The following is a 20678-nucleotide window of genomic DNA, read 5'->3' as shown; positions in this document are numbered from 1 at the left end:
TTTCCTCTCTTGACCATTCCCAGCTACATTCAAATATTCCCCATCTTACAAAAATCTCCCTTGATTTGGTTTCCCTTTCTGGCTGCCAACTCATTCTGGCTGCTCCTCTGATAGCAAAACTCCTTGACTGATTAAACACTTGCTGCCTTGATTTCCTTCCTTCATCTTTTCTTTTTCTTTTTTTTTTCCCTTTGGTTTTTTTCAAGGTAGGATCACACTCTAGCCCAATGTGACGTGGAATTCACTATGTAGTCTCAGAGTGGCCTTGAACTCATGGCGATCCTGCCTCTGCCTCCTGAGTGCTGAGATTAGAGGCGTGCGCCACCACGCCCGGCCCCTCCCTTCATCTGCTCTTGAACCTGCTCCAAGTAGGCACTCGTTCTCATCACAGTCCAGAAAAACTGCCTTGACCAAGGTCACTAATGATCTGTTGTCTGCTACATCAATTCAGTTCTCTTCCTATTCCACCTGGTCTAACAACAGAATGTGACACTGCCCATCACCTGCCCCTTTCAGAAACACTGCACTTGGCCTCAAGGACACTGCTGAGTGCTCTTCCTGACACCTCTGACTGTTCCTCCTCAGGCTCCGTTGCTACTCTTTCTCACTTTCCTACCTCCACATGTCAGGATAGAGGCTCCACGCCTAGACTGCTTACTTGCACTCACTCCCCTTGCGCCTTCATGATGCCTGACGCCATCTGTACGCTGCCGACTTCCAAATCCAGGTCTGCAGCTAGACCTCTTTCATAAACTCCACAACAAAGATCTGATAGCCAACAGACATTTACTTCAACCTTTTCATGTCCAAAAGCATAGTAAAACTTAACACCTTGTTCTAAGGAGTTAGCTTTTTGTTTTAAAATATTTTTATTTGCAAGCAGTGAAAAAGAATGGGCGGACCAGAGCCTCTAGCCTCTGCAAACCAACTCCAGACACATGCGCTACCTTGTGCATCTGGCTTTACGTGGGTACTGGGAATCAAATCAAGGCCATTAGGCTTTGCAGGCAAGTACCTTAACCACTGAACTATCTCTCTAGCCTGAGTTACCTTTGATTCTTTTTTTTTTTTTTTTTTTTGCCTCACATGTCACATCACATCTGCTCTATAAGGTCTCCCCACAAAATACTTCTAGAATCACCCAATGTGGGCCAGAGCTATCTGTGACCTCAATGACTACAGGAGCTTTCTCCCTGGTCACCCTACTTCTGTCCTTGCCCCAACACCCCACATCTAGTCTCAGCCCTGCAGCTCATGTGGGTGTTTTCTTATCAAGTACCACCTACTTTGTTTAGACAGGGTCTCTCTAGTCTGGAGCTCAACAATTAGGCCAGGCTGGCCAGCAAGCCCTGGGATTCACTGTCTCTGTTCCTCTAGGCACTGGGATTACAAGTATGCACCTTTGCACTTAGCAGCAGCAGCATCATTACTGTGTTTGTTTTTTCGAGGTAGAGTCTTGCTCTAGCTCAGGCTGACCTGGAATTTGCTATGTAGTCTCAGTATGGCCCAGAACTCGTGGTGATTCTTCTACCTCTGCCCACTGCCAGGCTGCTCGGCATTTTTACATGAGTTCTGGGGATCAAACTCAGATCTTGATGCTTGTGTGGTAAACACTTTACTAACTGAGCTATCTCCTCAGCCCTTAATATCACATTTATATTTTATTTACTTCTTTGAGAGAGAGAGAGAAAGAGAGAGGAAGAGGCAGATTTAGAGAGAGAGAATGGGCATACCAGGGCCTTCAGCAACTGCAAACAAACTCAAAATGCTTGCACCACCTTGTGCATCTGGCTTTACCTGGGTGGTGGGAAACTGAACCTGGGTCCTTTGGCTTTACAGACAAGCACCTTAACCACTACTTTGTTTTGTTTTGTTTTTCGAGGTAGGGTTTCACTCTAGTCCACGCTGACCTAGAATTCACTATGTAGTCTCAGGGTGGCTTTGAACTCACAGTGATCCTCCGACCTCTGCTTCCCAAGTGCTGGGATTAAAGGCATGCACTACCATGCCCAGCTTTAACCACTACTTTTAAATCAAATATTAACATTAAGTAATCTTGCTTCTATTATTTCATTATTCCAACAGTATCTTTTATAGCTGATTTCATACGTAAATGTCAAATACTCAATATTTTAAGTTGGATTATACACATATCAGAGAGCTTTTCTCTTACCTGGACATCCTGGATTAGTACGCAATGCTTTCTTATAGTAAGCAAGAGCTCCTCTGTAATCCTTCTTGTTGAATGAAATGCAAGCTTTACCTGCAATGATTATAAAAAATAAACATTAATTAAAGAATACAAGTCTATTTTTTAATTTTTTTCTTCATTTTTATTTGAGAGTGACAGAGAGAAAGAGGCAGATAGAGAAAGAGAGAGAGAGAGAGGATGGGCGCACCAGGGCCTCTAGCCACTGCAAACTCCAGACACATGTGCCCCCTTATGCATCTGGATAACATGGGTCCTGGGGAATCGAGCCTCGAACCAGGGTCCTTAGGCTTCACAGGCAAGCGCTTAACCACTAAGCCATCTCTCCAGTCCAAGTCTATATTTTATAACTTCCTTAAATTAAAAATAGTAAGCATAGCCAGGCGTGGTGGTGCATATCTTTAATGCACTTGGGAGGCAGAGGTAGGAGGATCACTATGAGTTGAAGGCCAACCTGAGACTACATAGTGAATTCCAGGTCAGCCTGGGCTAGAGTGAGATCCTACCTAGAAAAATGAAACAATAAATTAGTGAACATGATTTTCTATTTAAAATTCGTCTCCCAAGCTGGGCGTGGTGGCACATACCTTTAATTCCAGTACTCAGGAGGCAGAGATAGGAGAGTTGCTGTGAATTCGAGGCCATCCAGTGACTATATTGTGAATTCCAGGTTAGCCTGGGCTACAGTGAGATCCTAACTCAAAAATACAAAATATAGCTGGGTATGGTGACACATACCTTTAATCCCAGCACTTGGGAGGCAGAAGTAAGAGGATTGCTGTGAGTTCAAGGCTACCCTGACACTACATAGTTAATTCCAGGTCAACCTGGGCCAGAGTGAGACCCTATCTCGAAAAGAAAAAAAAAAAAAAATCTATCTATCTTCCATAGGGCATGTTAATTTAGAGTTTAGTCCTAAAAACAGAACATCCTGAATTTTAGATTAAATTTTTTGTATATACTATTTATTTGAAGCCCTCCTGTCATTTTAAATGAACTCCAGGTGCATATGCCACTTTGTGCATGTGGCTTTATGGGGGTACATGTGAACTAAACCCAGGCCACTAGTCTTTACCTTTAATTACTGAGCCATCCCCTCAGCCCATGTTAAGTATTTTAAAGTAACAATTTAAAATGCTTGTAGTTGTCTAAGTAGAGATTATTTATTGACTTTCTGGAAGCAAATAGCAACTCATTCTTAACTGGTACGTTTTGTTTCTACAACTGCAACAATAATCTGTTGTACTGTTTCATTTTTTAACAAGAGGACGTTCTACGCAGTTATTCAGTTCAGTTATTAAGGAGCTATTATAAAGAAATACAGCTGGGCATGGTGGGGCACACCTCTAATCCCAGCACTCAGTTGGCAGAGGTAGGAGGATTGACTTAAGTTTGGGACCACCCTGAGACTACACAGTGAATTCCAGGTCAGGTCAGCCTAGGCCAGAACAAGACCCTACCTTGAAAAACCAAACCAGTGTGGCTAATAGCTGAGAAACCGATTCCTAAATGGTTGTCAAAGCTCACTCACCAAGGAGGGCTGGAATATTATTTGGAGACTGGTTGAGTACAAAATGAAACTGTGCATCGGCTTGGTCCATTTTGTCACCTTCAAGCAGGCAGAAACAGGCTCTTCCCAATAAATGGTTCTGAAATGTACAGACTTCACTAAGACCAGCCACAATATACCACGAATACATGAAAATGAAATGCACACCATTCAGGGAGGAAGTAGAGCACAATACACACTCCTCTATCGAGGGAAAGCTGTGTGAGCTGCCAATAAACAATTCTTAATAACAAGATGAGCAGCTATCCTGAAATGCAAGTCTATGCCCATAACAATGACAGAAACAGAAGTTCAAATTCCTTAAAAATATGCTTGAAAGCTGGAGTTATTGACTCAACATATGGTGAAGTCATATACACCAAATTTACTCAAATTACTTAAACATTACAAGAATGAAAACAATTCCAGTCTTAATGAACACTACATAAAACACATATATTAGTAAACTTCTTTCACAAGTCTAACACACACATGTTGCTTGCATGTGGTATGTTTTGCTCTTTTATAAATTCAAACGAATTTGACTTATTTTACCTGATCATACATAATAATTTTATCAGCCATTGTATACAACAAGGTTGCCTGTGTGATGAGATCTTTCTTATTGTCCTTGTTCTTTTCTTTCCGAGCCTGTTGTACATAATAGGCGGCCAACGTATCCAAGCAAGTCATCTGGTCCTTCTCGTGGTCTCTGTAGTCCAAATTGCCATCTATGCGCGCCGCTTCCAACAACTTCACAAATTCCTCTGTTTTTCCTTGCTTGTAGTACTCCAGCTATAAGGAAGGCAAAGGATCAAATTCAAATCAATGAGCATCTGTCTATTTAAAAAACTCTACACATGTGCTTATAGACGCCTTATTTGCTGGAAACCAAGAACTGATTAATGAGTGAGTGGATAAAAACTTGTGGTATATGGATACTGCTCTGCAATGAAAAGGAGTGAACACTTGATGCATGTTACAACATATAACAACTTTAAAATAATTATGCCAGTCCCCTCAAAAGGAATATATACTGTGTGACTGCATTTATAGAAAACTCTAGAAATGCACATCAACACAAAGCAGCATAAGCAGCTCAGCAGCCGCCCGGCACTGGGGTTGGGAAGAGGGGCACGGAGGAAACTTTCAGGATGATGAGGTATCTGCCCATCGTGGATGTGGTGATGGCTCCACAGGCAAACACACATGAGGAACACTTTACATACATGCAGTTTATTACAGGTCAATTAGTCTAAGGCTATCAAGAAAACTGGAAAAATGTTTCTAATTTGCTTTTCACCCAGCAGTAGTTGACTTCAAACTTTTAATAAGCAAAGCCTAAGGAAGAAATCAATAATGTAAGATATACAGAATTCTAAATGAGAGGGAGAGATAAAGGACAGCACCAAAGGGCATGGGTGGGGGAAACATGGCCAAAGTACAATATATACTTGTATGAAAATGTCCTTATAAAACCCAGTATGAGCAATGAATATATACCATTATATATTACGCTATATATAATATGAGCGATAATATAGCTCAATTGAGAGCGAGTAACTGCCTAGCACACAAAAAGACCTGGGTTTGATCCCTGGTACCAAGTGAATGGGACACAGCGCTACATGCCTGTGACCCAGCCCTGGGGAGGTGGGGTAGAAACATCAGATGTTCAAGGCTCTTCAGCTACAGAGTTGGAGGACAGCCTGGGCTACATGAGATCCTGGAATACAGGAAAAAACAAACAACTTGGGTTCTAATTCTAGCTCTACTAAAACTTACAGTGACTTTGGGCCTGCTGAGTAACTTCCTTAGGCATCTATTGCATTTACAAATACAAAAGGAATATCCACCACTTATTAACTATTTTCTATGGGTCACATATCATCCAGGCACTTCATGTATTTTCTTTCATCTCTACCATTCTATGAAGCACTAACATCCTTGTATTTTTTTTTTTTTTTTTTTTTTAATTTGAGAGCAACAGACAGAGAAAGAGGCACAGAGACAGAGAGGACAGAGGGCGCACCAGGGCCTCCAGCCACTGCAAACGAACTCCAGACACATGCGCCCCCTTGTGCATCTGGCTAACGTGGGTCCTGGGGAGTCAAGCCTCAAACCAGGGTCCTTAGGTAACTTCACTTCAGGCAAGTGCTTAACTGCTGTGCTATCTCTCCAGCCCCATCCTTGTATTTTAGACAAGCAAACAGGCTTAGAAGTTAGATCACTTGTCCAAGGTCAAATAGCAGCCAAGTTGAGACTTGAACAAAAGCCTTCTAATTCCAAGGACTACATACTTCTTTCCCTAAACCACCTGCGGCCACAGCCCTTCACCACTTTACTCTAATGAAGGCGCCACACTACTTCTCCGCGAGTCTAACGTTTTGGATAGGTGATGTGAAAGAAGGCACACGACTTAAAAACTACTCGCACACGTTATTCCCTTCTGGTCTTAACAATCAGTCCCAGGGAACAAGAGAAGTTGGCAGCTGCAGTGAGCAAGGGACCCACTGCAGGTCAAGGACTTCGCTGTCTATACAGCCACGGGCAAAGGGAAGCCAACTGTTGCTGCTTGTTCTCTTTCTATCTTTCTCTCCTTCCTTCCTTCTCTCTTTCTTTTTCTTTTTATTTTTCAAGGTAGGGTCTCGCTCCAGACCAGGCTGACCTGGAATTCACTCTATAGTCTCAGGGTGGCCTTGAACTCACAGAGATACTCCTACCTCTGTCTCCCAAGTGCTGGGATTAAAGGCGTGCACCATCATGCCCGGCTGAACTATCTTTCATTTTTTGTTGTTTTTTTGGGGGTGGATGGATTTCAAGGTAGGGTTTCACTCTAGCCCAGTGTGATGATTTGATTCAGGTGTCCCCCCATAAACTTAGGTGTTCTGAATGCTAGGTTCTCAGCTGATGGAGATTTGGGAATTAATGCCTCCTGGAGGCAGTGTATTGTTGAGGGCAGGCTTATGGGTGTTATAGCCAGCTCCCCTTTGCTAATGTTTGACACACTCTCCTGTTTCTGTTGTTCACCTTATGTGGGACAGGGGGTGATGTCCACGCTGTGATCATGCCATTGTTTTCCCCTGCCATGGTGGAGCTTCCCCTTAAGCCTGTAAGCCAAAATATACCTCTTTTTTTCTACAAGCTGCTCTTGGTTGGGTGATTTCTACCAGCAATGCGAACCTGACTGCAACACACAGGTTGACCTTGAATTCACTATCTAGTCGCAGGGTGGTCTTGAACTCACAGCAACAACTCCTACCTTTCCTTCCCAAGTGTTGGGATTAAAGGCATGCACCACCAAGCCCAGCTATCTTTTCGTTTTTGAAACAGGATCTCCTACATAGCCCTGCCTGGCCTCAAACTCATGCTGTGAGCCAGATTAACCACCAACTTGCAATCCTTCTCCCTTAGCCTCCTGAGTGCTGGATGTCAAAAGTGCACCACCATGCCCACGCAGCTGGGAAGATACTCTGAGTAGGCTTTTCAGAACAGAAAGTAAGGGACAGATGGAACTATAACATACTGAAAGCTGAACAGCAAAGTAAGTAGTCAACAGAGAGAAGAGACAGCTCACAGAATAGGAGACAACCTCGTCGGCCATTCACCCGACACAGAACCCAGCTCCAGACTATATAAAGAACTCAAAACAGAACAAGTAATCCAATCAGTAAACGAGTAAAAAATCTGAACAGGCACTTCTCAAAAAGAGAATACAAATGCCAGTAAGTACATGAAAAACTGCTCAACATCTTTAGCCACCAGGGCAATGCAAATGAAAATTACACTGAGAGCCAGAGGTGGTTGGTGGCACATATCTATAATCCCAACCCTTGGGAGGTAGTGGCAGTAGGATCAAAAGCTCAAAGCTAGTCTCAGCTACAAACCAAGTTTGAGGCCAACAGGGACTACATGAGACCCTGTCTCAAAACAGCAGCAGCAAAAAGCAAAACAAACAAAAAAGAGCAACAAAACACCACCACAGTGGAAATCCACCTCCCCAGGGAGAATGGCTGCCATCACTAAGGACAATGAATGCTGGCAAGGATGTGTGGGGCAGGCCAGGGAGGGACTTTAGACACCACAGGTGAGCATTAGCACAGCCCTAACGTATGAAGGGCCTCAAGGAACACGGTAGAACTGCCACTTGACCCAGCTATGCCATCCTGGGCATGAAGGAAGTGAAGCCGACACGTGTGACTCCGCCTGCCCACCCGCCGTTACTGTATGGTACTAGGACCAGCCAAGCCAGGGGATCAACCCTTCAAGACATAAATGGTAAAGACAGCATGTACAATTGAATTTTATTCAACAATAAAGAATAAATCAAGAAGAAGAAGAAGAAAAAAGATTAGCTGGGCACAGTGGCGCATGCCTTTAATACTAACACTTGGGAGGCAGAAGTAGGAGGATCACCTGAGTTCAAGGCTACATAGTGAATTCCAAGTCAGCCTGGGCTAGGGTGAGACCTTACCTCAACAAAAATAAAAATAAAAATAAAGCATGTCACCTTCAGGAAAACAAATAGAGCCAGAGGTCATCATGTTAAGCAAAACAGGTCAGGTGCAAGAAGCTAAGGATCACATGTTTTCTCCTATGTGGAAACTGGAATTTTTAAAAAGCAACTTGAAAAATGGACTATTAAGAAGATCCTAAGTTCAAGGCCAGCCGGGGCAACTCAGCGAGACCCTACCTCAAAATAAAAGATAAAAGGGTGACTAGGGATATATAAAGCTCAGTGGCACAGTGCTTGTCTAGCAATGATTTCAACTGCCAGGATGGCAAAAGCAAAACCAAACTAATCCATACCACAGTAGGGTTACAAGACTGGATACACCCAGTTCCAAACCTACTTCTCTAACCAGTCAAGAGAACTTTTCTTATGACTCACTCTATGAAAGCCACTTACTGCACACCACTTTAGGAACAAGGATTATGTATGTACATGACCTATTCCCGTAAGAAGGAAACATGGAGCCAAGGAATGGAGGGCATACGATTTTTGGCTGACTACATTTTAATTGAGAATTTCTAGTTAGTATTTGTATTGTAAGGACAGGAGAAAACAGGGCAAAAGAAAAAATTAAACACCACAAAAGCCTGAAATAAGTTTACCCCAGAGATTAGCCTATAGTCACCTTCCAGAGTATTTTATGGGAAATGAACTATTATAGGAGGCCATGTTTAGTAGCAATGTTTACAGGACATATTGATACACAAACCAATCTTTAGTGACTAATAATTATAAAAGATCAACACAGACTAATATTTTCATATCGATATATATACTAATTTACCTGTAGAGTATACATCACTTAGGACCTTATTATTCTATGAATGATCATATATAACTAATTTTCAAACAGATGGTATAACTGACCATTCGGTGCAGAGGCAAGTGAGATATTAGTGTACGTGAAACCAGAAACCACAAATTTCCCAGCCAACAAATAAAAACAAAAAGACTTGTTAACTACTGACCGCCAAAGCAATCCATATGTGCAGCTGTGTGTGTTCCTGCTTCAGGATACTGATGACTTCATCCCCCTCCGGTAACTGATCGAAGTCAAGTTCAATGACCTGAAACACAAAATGGAGGTTTTGATCTCTTTCTTCTTATTTAAATTACTATTTTTCCTTATGTGCGCACTTTTCTTGTTTTTTTTTTTTTTTGGCTTTCCGAGGCAGGGTCTCACTCCAGCCCAGGTTGACCTGGAATTCACTATGGAGTCTCAGGGTGGCCTTGAACTCATGGCAATCCTCCTACCTCTGCCTCCTGAGTGCTGGGTTTAGAAGCATGCGCCACCACGTCCGGCTTCTTTTGTGCACTTTTTGTTTGTTTGTTTTTGAGGTAGGGTCTTACTGTAGCTCAGGCTGACCTGAAACTCACTCTGGCTGGCCTGGAATTCACAGCGATCCTTCCACCTCTACCTCCCATGCCTGGCTTTCCTTTCTTTTTTCAATACTTTATTATTTTTATTTACTTATTTGAGAGAGAGGAAGAGGCAAAGAGGGAGAGAAAGAGAATGAGCATGCCATGCCAAGGCTTCTAGCCACTGCAAACAAACTCCAGATGCATGCATCACCCTGTGAATCTGGCTTATGTGAGTCCTGGGGAACGGAACCTCAGTTCTCTGGCTTTGCAGGCAAGCGCCTTAACCGCTAAGCCATCTCTCCAGCACCCTTTTTTGCATTTCTTGAATGCGCATCAATATGCATATACAACGGGCATGTGCTCACTTTCAACAGGGTGAACCAATTAATATATGCTAATACCTAGGAAGCACACGACAAATAGGTTGTACTGTAACGTTAAGGTTAAAAACCGAGAAATAAACAAACTCTGCTACTTGTCTCCCCCATCACTAAAACTATAAAACGTCTCCAGGTGCTTTGCTTACTGGCAGGTAACAAAACCGAAATCTCGCTTAGCCTGTAATCTTAAAGAGTGCTGATGCCACAGGTCCGAGATCTTGAGAAACACGACCCTAGAGGCCAGGCAAAGTTGGAATGACACTGTGTGTGTATGTGTGTGGCACAGACACTCCCGAATGTGGACACACACACACACACACACACACACACACACAACAGCATGTTCTGAAATCGGATAAAGGTGTGTGACAGTTACACAACCTTGTGAATAAACGAAAGACCACGAGGCTTTTGTCAATGAATTACATTTATAATGCAAGCAAAGAGGAGTGCGATGGACAAGAGGAGCGAACGTCCAAGCTGGGTCTTTCTCCGGAGCACACTGCCCGCCGTCCGCGGAGGAAGCTGCAGGCAGACCGCGGAGGCACCGGCGCCCCCCACCCCGGCCTGGGGTCGTGGAGCCTCTCCCGGGTCCCCCTCCCCCGCCCCGGGAGGCGCCGTCCGACACGAGCCGGTGGGAAGCAGCGCTCGGAGCGCCCGCGGCCGCGGGGACGCCGGGGTTCCGGGCCGGGGCGGCCGTCCGAGGAGCTCCCGGCCCTCACCGCGTCCACCTACCTCGTCAGTGTCCCGGAGGGGAATCTCGATGGAACCCCGCGACATGATGAGCCGGCACGCAGGCGAGCGGGGGCGCCGAGCGACCGCCGCGCCGCAGCCCGGGCTTCCCCTCTGGCTCCCGACGGCCGCCGAGACAACGAGCGGCGGACGGCGACCGGCCACTTCCGGAGGCCCCGCCCCCCGCCCCGGAAGTACTGCCCGCGGGGGCGTGGCCGGCGGGAGCGCGCCGTGGCGGCGGGGGCGCGCGCCGTGGCCGGGCCGGCGGGTCGGGGGCGGCTGGCCCTTGCGTTGGCCGTGGGCGGGCTGGGGGCGAGTGCCGCCCGAGAGCCCGCGAGGCCGCCGGCGTCTGCGGCTCCCGGGGAAGCCGGGCCCGGACCCCCGCGCGCGCACGAGCCGGAGCTCGGGAGGAGGAGCCGCGCCCGCGCGCGGGGGGCGGGGCCTGGCCCGGCTGATTTGGATAATTCGCTTCAGTCATTCATCTGAGTCCCTTGCCTAACAGCTCTTTTTCTTTCTTTCTTTCTTTCTTTCTTTCTTTCTTTCTTTCTTTCTTTCTTTCTTTCTTTCTTTCTTTCTTTCTTCCTTCCTTCCTTCCTTCCTTCCTTCCTTCCTTCCTTCCTTCCTTCCTTCCTTTCTTTCTTTCTTTCTTTCTCTCTCTCTTTCTTTCTCTCTCTCTTTCTTTCTCTCTCTTTTTCTCTCTCTCTTTCTTTCTCTTTCTCTCTCTCTTTCTTTCTCTTTCTCTCTCTCTCTTTCTCTCTTTCTTTCTTTCTCTCTGTTTCTCTCTCTCTTTCTTTCTTTCATTTATTCACTTATTTGCAAGCCGAGAGAGAGGAGGAAATGAGCGCCCCGGCGCCTCCTGCCAGTGCAAGCGAGCTGCAGATGCGTGCGCCACTTTGCGCATGCACGCCAGCGCCTTTGAGCGTTGAGCGCTCTCTCCAGCCGCCCCTGACCGCTCTTACCTGAAATTCACACCGGTGACCCTTTCACCACCACTTGAAATAGACATGTTCTAGGCCGGGCACGCCCCAGCACTTGGGAGGCAGAGGTAAGAGGATCGCCGTGAGTTCGAGGCCACCCTGAGACTTTAGAGTGCGTCCGAGGTGAGCCTGGGCTAGAGCGAGACCCTACTTCCAAATATAAATAAATAAACCACAGAAGTTGACATGTTCCAATGAATTCTTCTTTTTTTTTTAAAATTATTTATTTGAGAGAAAGAAGCCCATAGACAAAGAGAATGGGCACGCCCGACCCTCCAGCAGCCGCGGCAAACAAACAGATGCATGTGCCACCTGGTGCGGCTGACTTACATGGGTCCTTGCGAAAGGGTCCTAGGTCCTTTGGCTTTGCAGGCAAGCGCCTTAACTGCTAAGCCTTTTCTCCAGCCCCAGTCAATTCTTTACTTATGGTGTTAATGCATGGGTGTTTTTTAAGAATATATTTTTATTCTATTTATTTGCAAGCAGAGAGAGAGAAGATAGGATGAATGGGCATACCAGGGTCTCCAGCCACTGTAAACCAACTCCAGATGCGTATGAAACCTTGTGCCTGTGGCTTTATATGGGTACTGGGCAATTGGACCGAGGTTGTTAGAGTTAGACTTTGCAGGTAAGCAAGCGCCTTTAACTGCTGAACTCTCTCTCCAGCCTGTGTGTGGCTGGTTGGTTTTTCGAGGTAGAGTCTCGCTCTAGCTCAGGCTGACCTGGAATTCACTCTGTACTCTCAGGGTGGCCTCGAACTCCCAGTGATCCTCCTACCCTGGCCTCCCTAGTGCTGGGATTAAAGGCGAGTGCCACCACGCCCAGCCTTGTCTGGTTTTTGAGGCAAGGTCTTGCCCAGGCTGGTTTGGAGCGTGCTGTGGCTGCTGGGATTAGAGGAGTGAGCCAGCACACAGGCATGCTGTACCGTGACCCAGGCCAGTGGGTTTAACGTGGAGCGTGGTGTTCCGTGAATTCTGTGAAGGGACATGGCACAATCATGCTAACTGAAACAAAATCATAAAATACATGCATTTTTAGAGCAATGGACTTTTAAAATTCATGAGCATTCAAAAAATTCAAACTACCTCTTACACTACTGTCAAAATGCATGATTTTTTTCTTTCTTTTTCGAGGTAGGGTTTCACTGTAGTCCAGGCTGACCTGTAACTCACTATGTAGTCTGAGAGTGGCCTTGAACTCACGATGATCTTCCTACCTCAGCCTTCCAAGTGCTGAGATTAAGAGCGTGCGCCACCAATCCTGGCAAAACACATGATTTTTATTAAAAGAAAAAAAAAACTCTAAAAAAAGAGAGGGGTGCTGGAGAGATGGTTTAACGGTTAAGACACTTGCCTGCAAAGCCAAAGGATCCAGGTTCGACTCCTCAGGACCCACCTAAGCCAGATGCACAAGAGGGTGCATGCATCTGGAGTGCTTTTGCAATGGCTGGAGGCCCTGGTGCACCCATTCTCTTGCTCTCTCTCTCTCTCTACCTGCCTATTTCTGCCTATTTCTGCATCTCTCTTTCTCTCAAATAAATAAACAAAAATAAAATACTTAAAAAGAAAGAAAGAAAGGAAAGAAAAACTCCAAAATGGTAAAGCAGCTATTTCATGTTAAAATCCCAGAGCTCTCCACTCATCCCTCTTTCTCTCCTCTACCACCCGGCTGCGCTGGGCTAGACCTGGGACTCGGGACTGCCTCCTGGTCTGGTGACTGAGGAGACCTCTGGGCTAAAGGAGGGAAGGCCGCCTCCCTCCAGGCCACCAGTTCTGCACACCATGCTCATGGGGAAGGTTCTTCTCAGCTCTCTCTCACCCTCTTTTCTTAGCTATCCCGCTCCACGTGTGTGCATCCCCTCTTCTGTTTCTCTTTTTGGTGCATTCTCTCTCCTTCCCTCCCTTCCTCTTTTCCTCCCTCTCCCCCATTGCAAAAAAGTCTTGGATCCAAGACATTGTCTAAGTCCGCTTATCTGAAGCTTGCCTCCCTCTTCATTTGCATCACAGCTAGTCAGTCTTGGAGTTAAATAATTAGATCTTGGGGCAAGAAACTGCCTGTCTTGGTCCTTTATTGTAAACCCCAAACTTGACATTTCATATGTTGATACACTATGTTAATTATTAAAAAGGCATGGGGGGGGGGCTGCTGGAGAGATGGCTTAGTGGTTAAGGTGTTTGCCTGTGAAGTCAAAGGACCTAGGTTCAATTCCTCAGGACTCATGTAAGCCAGCTACACAAGGGGCACCTGCATCTGGAGTTCGTTTGTAGTGGCTGGAGGCCCTGGTGCGCCCAATTCTCTCTCTCTCTGTTTGCAAATAAATTAAAAATTTTAAAAGGCATATGGAATATTTCATCTCAACAAAGAACATTCCTGGTCTTCAACTAGGCATCTTTTAAATAACAGTGCACAAATGGAAGGGTCATAAGCAGTTTGTATAAATTAGTAAGAAAGAATAAGAAGCTATAATTAGTTTGCTATGGCTGCCATAACCAAGTACCATGGGCCGGGTGACTTAGAAATTAATTTTCTCACAGTTTTGGAGGCTACAGGTTTGAGAGGATGATGTTGACAGGGCTGGGTTTCCTGAGGCCTCTTTTCTTGGCTTGTGTGTGTCTTCTTTCTGTGTGTTCACCTGGGCATCCCCTCTGTGTGTGTGTTTTAAGTTCTTACTGCCTCTGATTAGAAGGAGGTTGTTCATATTGGGTTAGGGCTCACCTTAGTATCCTCACTTTAATTTAATTACATCTTCAACGATTCTGTTTCGAAATACAATCACATCCTGAGTCACTAGAAGTTAAGACTTTACCATATAAATTTTGTTTTAGCAGATTGCAGTAACTAGAAAATGCTCCTACTAAAAATACCTAGGTTGGCTGGATTAATAAAACATCACACCCTCATAAATGCATAGCTGAGTCATATCATAATCTGACATGTAGGCCCTCTGCCCAGATTACCCAGATAATGCTGGGTAAGATACAGAATGCTGTGTTTCATATTCTAGAGGCTTGTTTTTTTTTTTTAAAATCATTTTATTTATTTATTAGATACAGAGGGACAGGTTGAGAGAGGGAGAAAGAATGGGCACGCCAGGGCCTCTAGCCACTGCAAACAAACTCCAGACGCATGTACCACGATGTACGTCTGGCTAATGTGGGACCTGAAGAATCGAACCTGGCTCCTTAGGCTTCATAGGCAAGTTCCTTAATCACTAAGCCGTCTCTCCAGCCTGAGGTTTGAGTTTTGACGCTTAGTAGGAGATACAGCCTTTGAACCCACACTGGTACCCTTGAAGGACTACATGGGGGGCTGAGAAATGGCTTAGCTGGCAAGAGCACTTGTCGAGCATGAGCATGCTGGACCTGAGAGGGTCTGAGACCCCCTGAGTTCGGTGCCCAGCACCCACACTAAAAGCTGGGCCACACTTGCCTATATCCCCAGCACTGTGGGAGGTGGAGACAAAAGTACCACTTGGGCTAGCTTGTCAGCCAGTCAGATCAAAAACTGTAGCTCCGGGGTCAGTGAGAGACTGTATCTCAAGACAACACAGGCCTCCTCTGGCTTCCCCATGTGTGAGCAGCGGTGTGAATACACTATACATATGCACACCACAGCACACACACTGTACACATATACCAAACTAAAAAAGAGACTACATCCTAAGTAAAAAGGGGCTGAGAAAACAACCACACCACCACAGGTCACAGTGTGGCCCATGGGTGTAGAAGGTAAGCTTGGTACAAGAGATCAGCATCTCAGATAAGTTTCATCATCTTCCTGGTTTGGGACTTTTCACCTCAAGAGATAGGCATAGAAATGTGAGGATATCTTTGGAATTCTTGGGCAGCTTACTTGACCTTTTAGGTTCATTTTTATTTCCTTGGCTATTAATTAAATAATAGCTTTAAAAATATTTTTAAATGTTTTATTCATTTATTTGAGAGAGAAGAAGAGAGAGAGGGAGAGAGGAAGAGGGAGATAGAATAGGGGGCCAGGTGTGGTGGCGCACACCTTTGATCCCAGCACATGGGAGGCAGAGGTAGGAGGATCGCCGTGAGTTCTTGGCCAGCCTGAGTCTACATAGTGAATTCCAGGTTGTCCTGAGCTAGAGTGAGACCTTACCTTGAAACTCCCCCCACTTCAAAAAAAAAAAAAAAAAAAACAACATCAACAAAAAACCCATAAGCAAGTATAAGAGAGAATGGGTACACAAGGGCCTCCATCTCTGGCACTAGAAATTTTCTAGTAACAATCTGTTGCTTCTGGGTGTGCCATTGTCTTAAAACAGTATGTTTCCACATAACTTATTCTTAGATTTTGTTTAGCTCTCTCCCCATCTTTCCTTTATTCAGTCTCTTCCCCTGACCTCACTTAGGCCTTTCCATACTTACATGTATACAATACAATACCATCCTCTTAAATTCTCCCTCCTTTTCTATTCCCTTGATATGCCCTTTCTAGCTTACTGGCCTCTGCTACTGAGTTATATTCTAACTCACATAGAAGTTCAAACATTTGTAGCTAGGATCCACATATGACAGAGAACATGCAACATGGCTTTCTGGGCCTGGGTTACCTCACTAAGTATAATCCTTTCCAGATCCACCCATTTTTCTGAAAATTTCTTTTTATTTACAGCTGAATAGAACTCCATTGTATAAATGTACCATATCTTTATTATCTACTCACCAGTTGAGGAACATCTAGGCTGGTTCCATTTCCTAACTACCGTGAATAGAGCGGCAACAAACATGGTTAAGCAATTATCTCTATGGTAGTGAGACGAGTCCTTAGGATATAAGCCTAGGAGTGCTATAGCTGGGTCATATGGTAGATCTATTTTTAGCTGTCTCAGGAACCTCCACACTGATTTCCACAATGGATGATTGCATTCTCACCAACAGAATAGAAGGGTTCCTCTTTTATGACATCCTCAATAGCATTTATTGTCATCTGTTTTCTTGATAGTAGCCAATCTGACAGGAGTGAGATGGAATCTCAATGTGGTTTTAATCTGCATTTCCCCGATGGCTAAGGGTGTACAACATTTTTTTAGATATTATATGCCATCTGTATTTCTTCATTTGAGTACTCTCTATTTAGTTCCTTAGCTTTTTTTTTTTTTTTTTTTTTTTTTTTTTGGTTTTTTGAGGTAGGGTCTCACTCTAGCCCAGGCTGACCTGGAATTCACTATGGAGTCTCAGGGTGGCCTGGAACTCACAGTGATCCTCCTACCTCTGCCTCCTGAGTGCTGGGATTAAAGGCATGCACTACCATGCCTGGCCCACAGCTCATTTTAAAAAAATTATTTATTTATTTGAGAGAGAGATTGAGGAAGAGGGAGGGTGAGAGAGAGAGAGAGAGAAAGAGAGAGAATGGGTGCACAAATGAGCTCCAGACGCATGTGCCACCATGTGCATCTGGCTTACGTGGGTCCTGGGGAATTGAACCTAGGTCCTTTGGCTTTGCAGGCAAGTGCCTTCACTGCTAAGCCATCTATCCAGCTCCAAAGCCCACTTTTTAATTAGGTTGTTTGATTTCTTATTATTTAGCTTTTTGAGTTCTTTGTATATTCTAGACATTAATCTTCTGTCAGATGTATAGCTGGCAAAGATTTTCTCCCATTCTATAGGTTAGCCTAGGCTAAAGCAAGACCCTACCTTAAACAAACAAACAAACAAACAAGAATGTTAAGAGCCAGAGGCTGGGGAGAGGTGTTGTAGAAAGCTGTCTCCTGGACTTCTGGACTCAACACTCATGAACTCATAAGAGCTATGGTTTCCAGCACAAGATTGAGCCCATTAACATTCCCTCCTAAGTGAAGGAAAAGCTCACAGGATCCCCCACTCCTCCCAGAGTAGCGATGACATTGGTGGCTGCTGGGGAAGGAGGGAGAGTCATGTTCTGCAATGTTGTAACTGGTAAGCTGCTCGTTCTCCGGGAAACAACACCATGCTCCATTCAAGTATGCTAATTCAACTCGTTAGGTCATACATACGAAAGACAGAAAAGTACAAGGAGAATTAGTTGGGGTGAAAAAGGGGGGTTTAGTATGAGGGGATAAGAGAGGGTAGTGGGGATAAATATGACCCAAATACACACATATGAAATTGTGAAAAAAAAGGGAAAATTATTTTTTAAATATATTTTATTTGAGAGAGAGAAAGAATGGGCATGCCAGGGTCTCCAGCCACTGCAAATGAACTCCAGACGCATATGCCCCCTTGTGCATCTGGCATACGTGGGTCCTGGAGAGTTGAACCAGGATCCTTTAGCTTTGCAGGCAAATGCCTTACCCTCTAAGCCATCCCTCCAGACCTGGGAAAATTATTTTTTCCCACCTAATAACTAAAACAAACAAAACGATTGGGTTGGAGAGATTGCTCAATGATTAAAGATGCTTGCTTGCAAAGCCTGATGGCCTGAGTTCAAGTCCCTAGTACCCATGTAAAGCCAAGTGTACAAAGTGGCACATGAAACTAGAGTTCATTTGCAGTGGCAGGGGCAGGAGGCCCTGACACACTCATACTCTCTGTCTTTGAAATAAATATTTTTTTTTTTTAAAAAAGAAGAAAAAAATTCTTAACTGTCCTACCCACTTATTCCCTTGATTATGAGGGAAATCAACTAAATTATTTAGTTTGTTATTGGTGAAATCAATGGCCTAAACAATATCATAAGCTTGACCAGCTTATTAATGCCGCTGCATGAAGAAGGATCAAAACCAGGTCACACTGACATACCTACCCCAGAGGGCAGGCTGCGCCCACAAGTAAGACCTGTTTGCAGAGGCATTTTTTTTTTTAGGGTTTGGGATCAAAATATCAGCTCTATTTTTATTTTATGTCCTTTTACTTTGTTTGGAAAAATATTTTCCAATATTAATAGCATCTTAAAATAACTTTCTTTTATAGTGAGATGAGAGAGGAGGGGAGGTTTGCAAGTTTTGGAGAGATGTTCCTTTTTCTGGGTTTCAAGACAAGACCATCTCTCAGAGCTGTGCTTCTCAAACTTTGCAGTGTGACAGGCTTCGCCTTGAGTGTGATGTAAACCTGGGGTTTCTAGGTGGTTCCTCACTGTCTGATTCTTAAGTGTGGCATGTAGTGATTCCTATCTCTTGGCATGGGTCCAGCTATACTGCTGCTGCTGGTCCTGGGATGGTCACACTTTGAGAATGGCTGCCTGGAGAATGGGCAGTGTGTATATATATGGTTGGACAGGAGAAGTGAAATGTACAGCAGGGCAGGAGAAGTAAGTACCCAGTTGGCAGAAGTGTACAGTTGGATAGGAGAAAGAAGAGTTACATTTAAAAAAATTTTTTTTTGTTTATTCTTATTTATTTGAGAGCGACAGAGAAAGAGGCAGAGAGAGGGTGGGGGGATGGACGTGCCAGGGCCTTCAGCCATTGCAAACAAACCCCAGACGCATGTGCCCCCTTGTGCATCTGGCTAACGTGGGTCCTGGGGAATGGAGCCTCGAACCGGGGTCCATAGGCTTCTCAGGCAAGCGCTTAACCACTAAGCCATCTCTCCAGCCCCCAAGAGTTACATTAAAAAATTTTTTTTTAAAAACTTATTTATTTGAGAGTGACAGACAGAGAGAGAAACAGGCAGATAGATAGATAGAGAATGGGCACGCCAGGGCCTCCAGCCACTGCAGACGAACTCCAGATACATGCGCCACCTTGCGCTTCTAGCTTACGTGGGTTCTGGGGAATTGAGCCTTGAACTGGGTCCTTAGGCTTCACAGGCAAGCACTTAACCACTAAGCCACATCTCTAGCCCCCAAGAGGTACGTATTTTGAGCACTGATATTGTTTCAGGTATTGTGAAGACAATTTGTGTACATTATGTCTAATTCTCATAACAATTCAACAAGTTGAGAATTATTATTCCTGTTTTAAGCTTAGAAATCTGATTGAATTGTCCAAGATCACATGCAATAAGTGACAGAACAAAGATTTGAACTTTTTTTCCCTTCCAGATCCAAGATATTTCCATTAAATAAATTATTTTGTTTAGATTCAAGTTTTTCTACTTCTTTCTTCACGTAAGAACACCTTTTTTTTTTTTTTTTTTTTGAGGTAGGATCTCACTCTAGCCCAAGCTGACCTGGAATTCACTATGTAGTCTCAGGGTGGCCTTAAACTCACGACAATCCTCCTACCTCTGCCTCCCAAGTGCTGGCATTAAAGGCATGTACCACCACACCCGGCTCCTTTCCCCCCTTTTTTGTGATAGTATCTCATGTAGTCCAGGCTGGCCTTGAACTTTCTATGCAGCTGGGGCTGGCTTTGAACCTCTGATCCTCTTGCCTCTACCTCCCAAGTACTGGTATTGTAAGTGTATGCCACTATGCCTAGCTTCTAAACTTCTAATCATAGTTTGATCCTTCTGTTGATCAACTCTTATGGGCCTACCAAGAATGACCTCATTAGAACAAAAGATGCTTTTATCACAAGGAAATCCCTAGGGATTAGGAGTCCTGTGTTAGGAACCATCAGATATTAGTGCAAAGGATGCAAGTAGCACCATTGTTGCTTAGGACATCTCAAAAGTTTGGGAGCTCTGTATTAGAAACTGAGGGCAGAGAACAAATAGATGTTTCTTGTCATATCACAAAATTCTAGGACCAATTAGAAGATAAAACCACACAAGAATGATGCAGGATTTGGGGGGTTCCAGAGGGGCCTTGCAGACTTATGCATCCCAAGTTTTTGGGTCCTTATCCTATTTTAACAAAAAAATTGATAAAAACAGACAAGAAGGATTACTTATGAGTTAATGAGTTTATTTAGGGAGGAATAATAATTCCCCTAAATAATAATTATTTAGGGGAAATTTATACCTAGAAAAAGGCTGTAGCAGCTTCACACACATGTGGAAGACAGGATCTGGAAGCCCATGCAAAAAGATTTAGGAGAGGGCTGGAGAGAGATGACTTAGTGGTTAAGGCA

General features: G+C 44.4%; 1 protein-coding gene across 1 annotated transcript in view; it reads right to left on the bottom strand.

Annotated features, from left to right (window-relative positions):
- Positions 1 to 10870, bottom strand: part of Ctr9 (CTR9 homolog, Paf1/RNA polymerase II complex component) — a 34619-nt gene extending 23749 nt beyond the window's left edge. The window contains exons 1-5 of the mRNA XM_045145470.1: positions 10749 to 10870; positions 9240 to 9338; positions 4314 to 4553; positions 3741 to 3858; positions 2174 to 2263 (exon numbers count right to left, since the gene is read on the bottom strand). Of these exons, the coding sequence (XP_045001405.1) occupies positions 2174 to 2263; positions 3741 to 3858; positions 4314 to 4553; positions 9240 to 9338; positions 10749 to 10793 (592 nt within the window). The 5' untranslated portion in view covers positions 10794 to 10870. The remainder of the gene's footprint in view (positions 1 to 2173; positions 2264 to 3740; positions 3859 to 4313; positions 4554 to 9239; positions 9339 to 10748) is intronic.
- Between the last annotated feature and the right edge of the window lie 9808 nt (positions 10871 to 20678).

This window comes from Jaculus jaculus, chromosome 3 (assembly GCF_020740685.1).
Source record: "Jaculus jaculus isolate mJacJac1 chromosome 3, mJacJac1.mat.Y.cur, whole genome shotgun sequence".
NCBI lineage: Eukaryota > Metazoa > Chordata > Mammalia > Rodentia > Dipodidae > Jaculus > Jaculus jaculus.
Note: the sequence above shows the minus strand (reverse complement) of the source record. Positions and strands in the feature narration are given on the sequence as shown.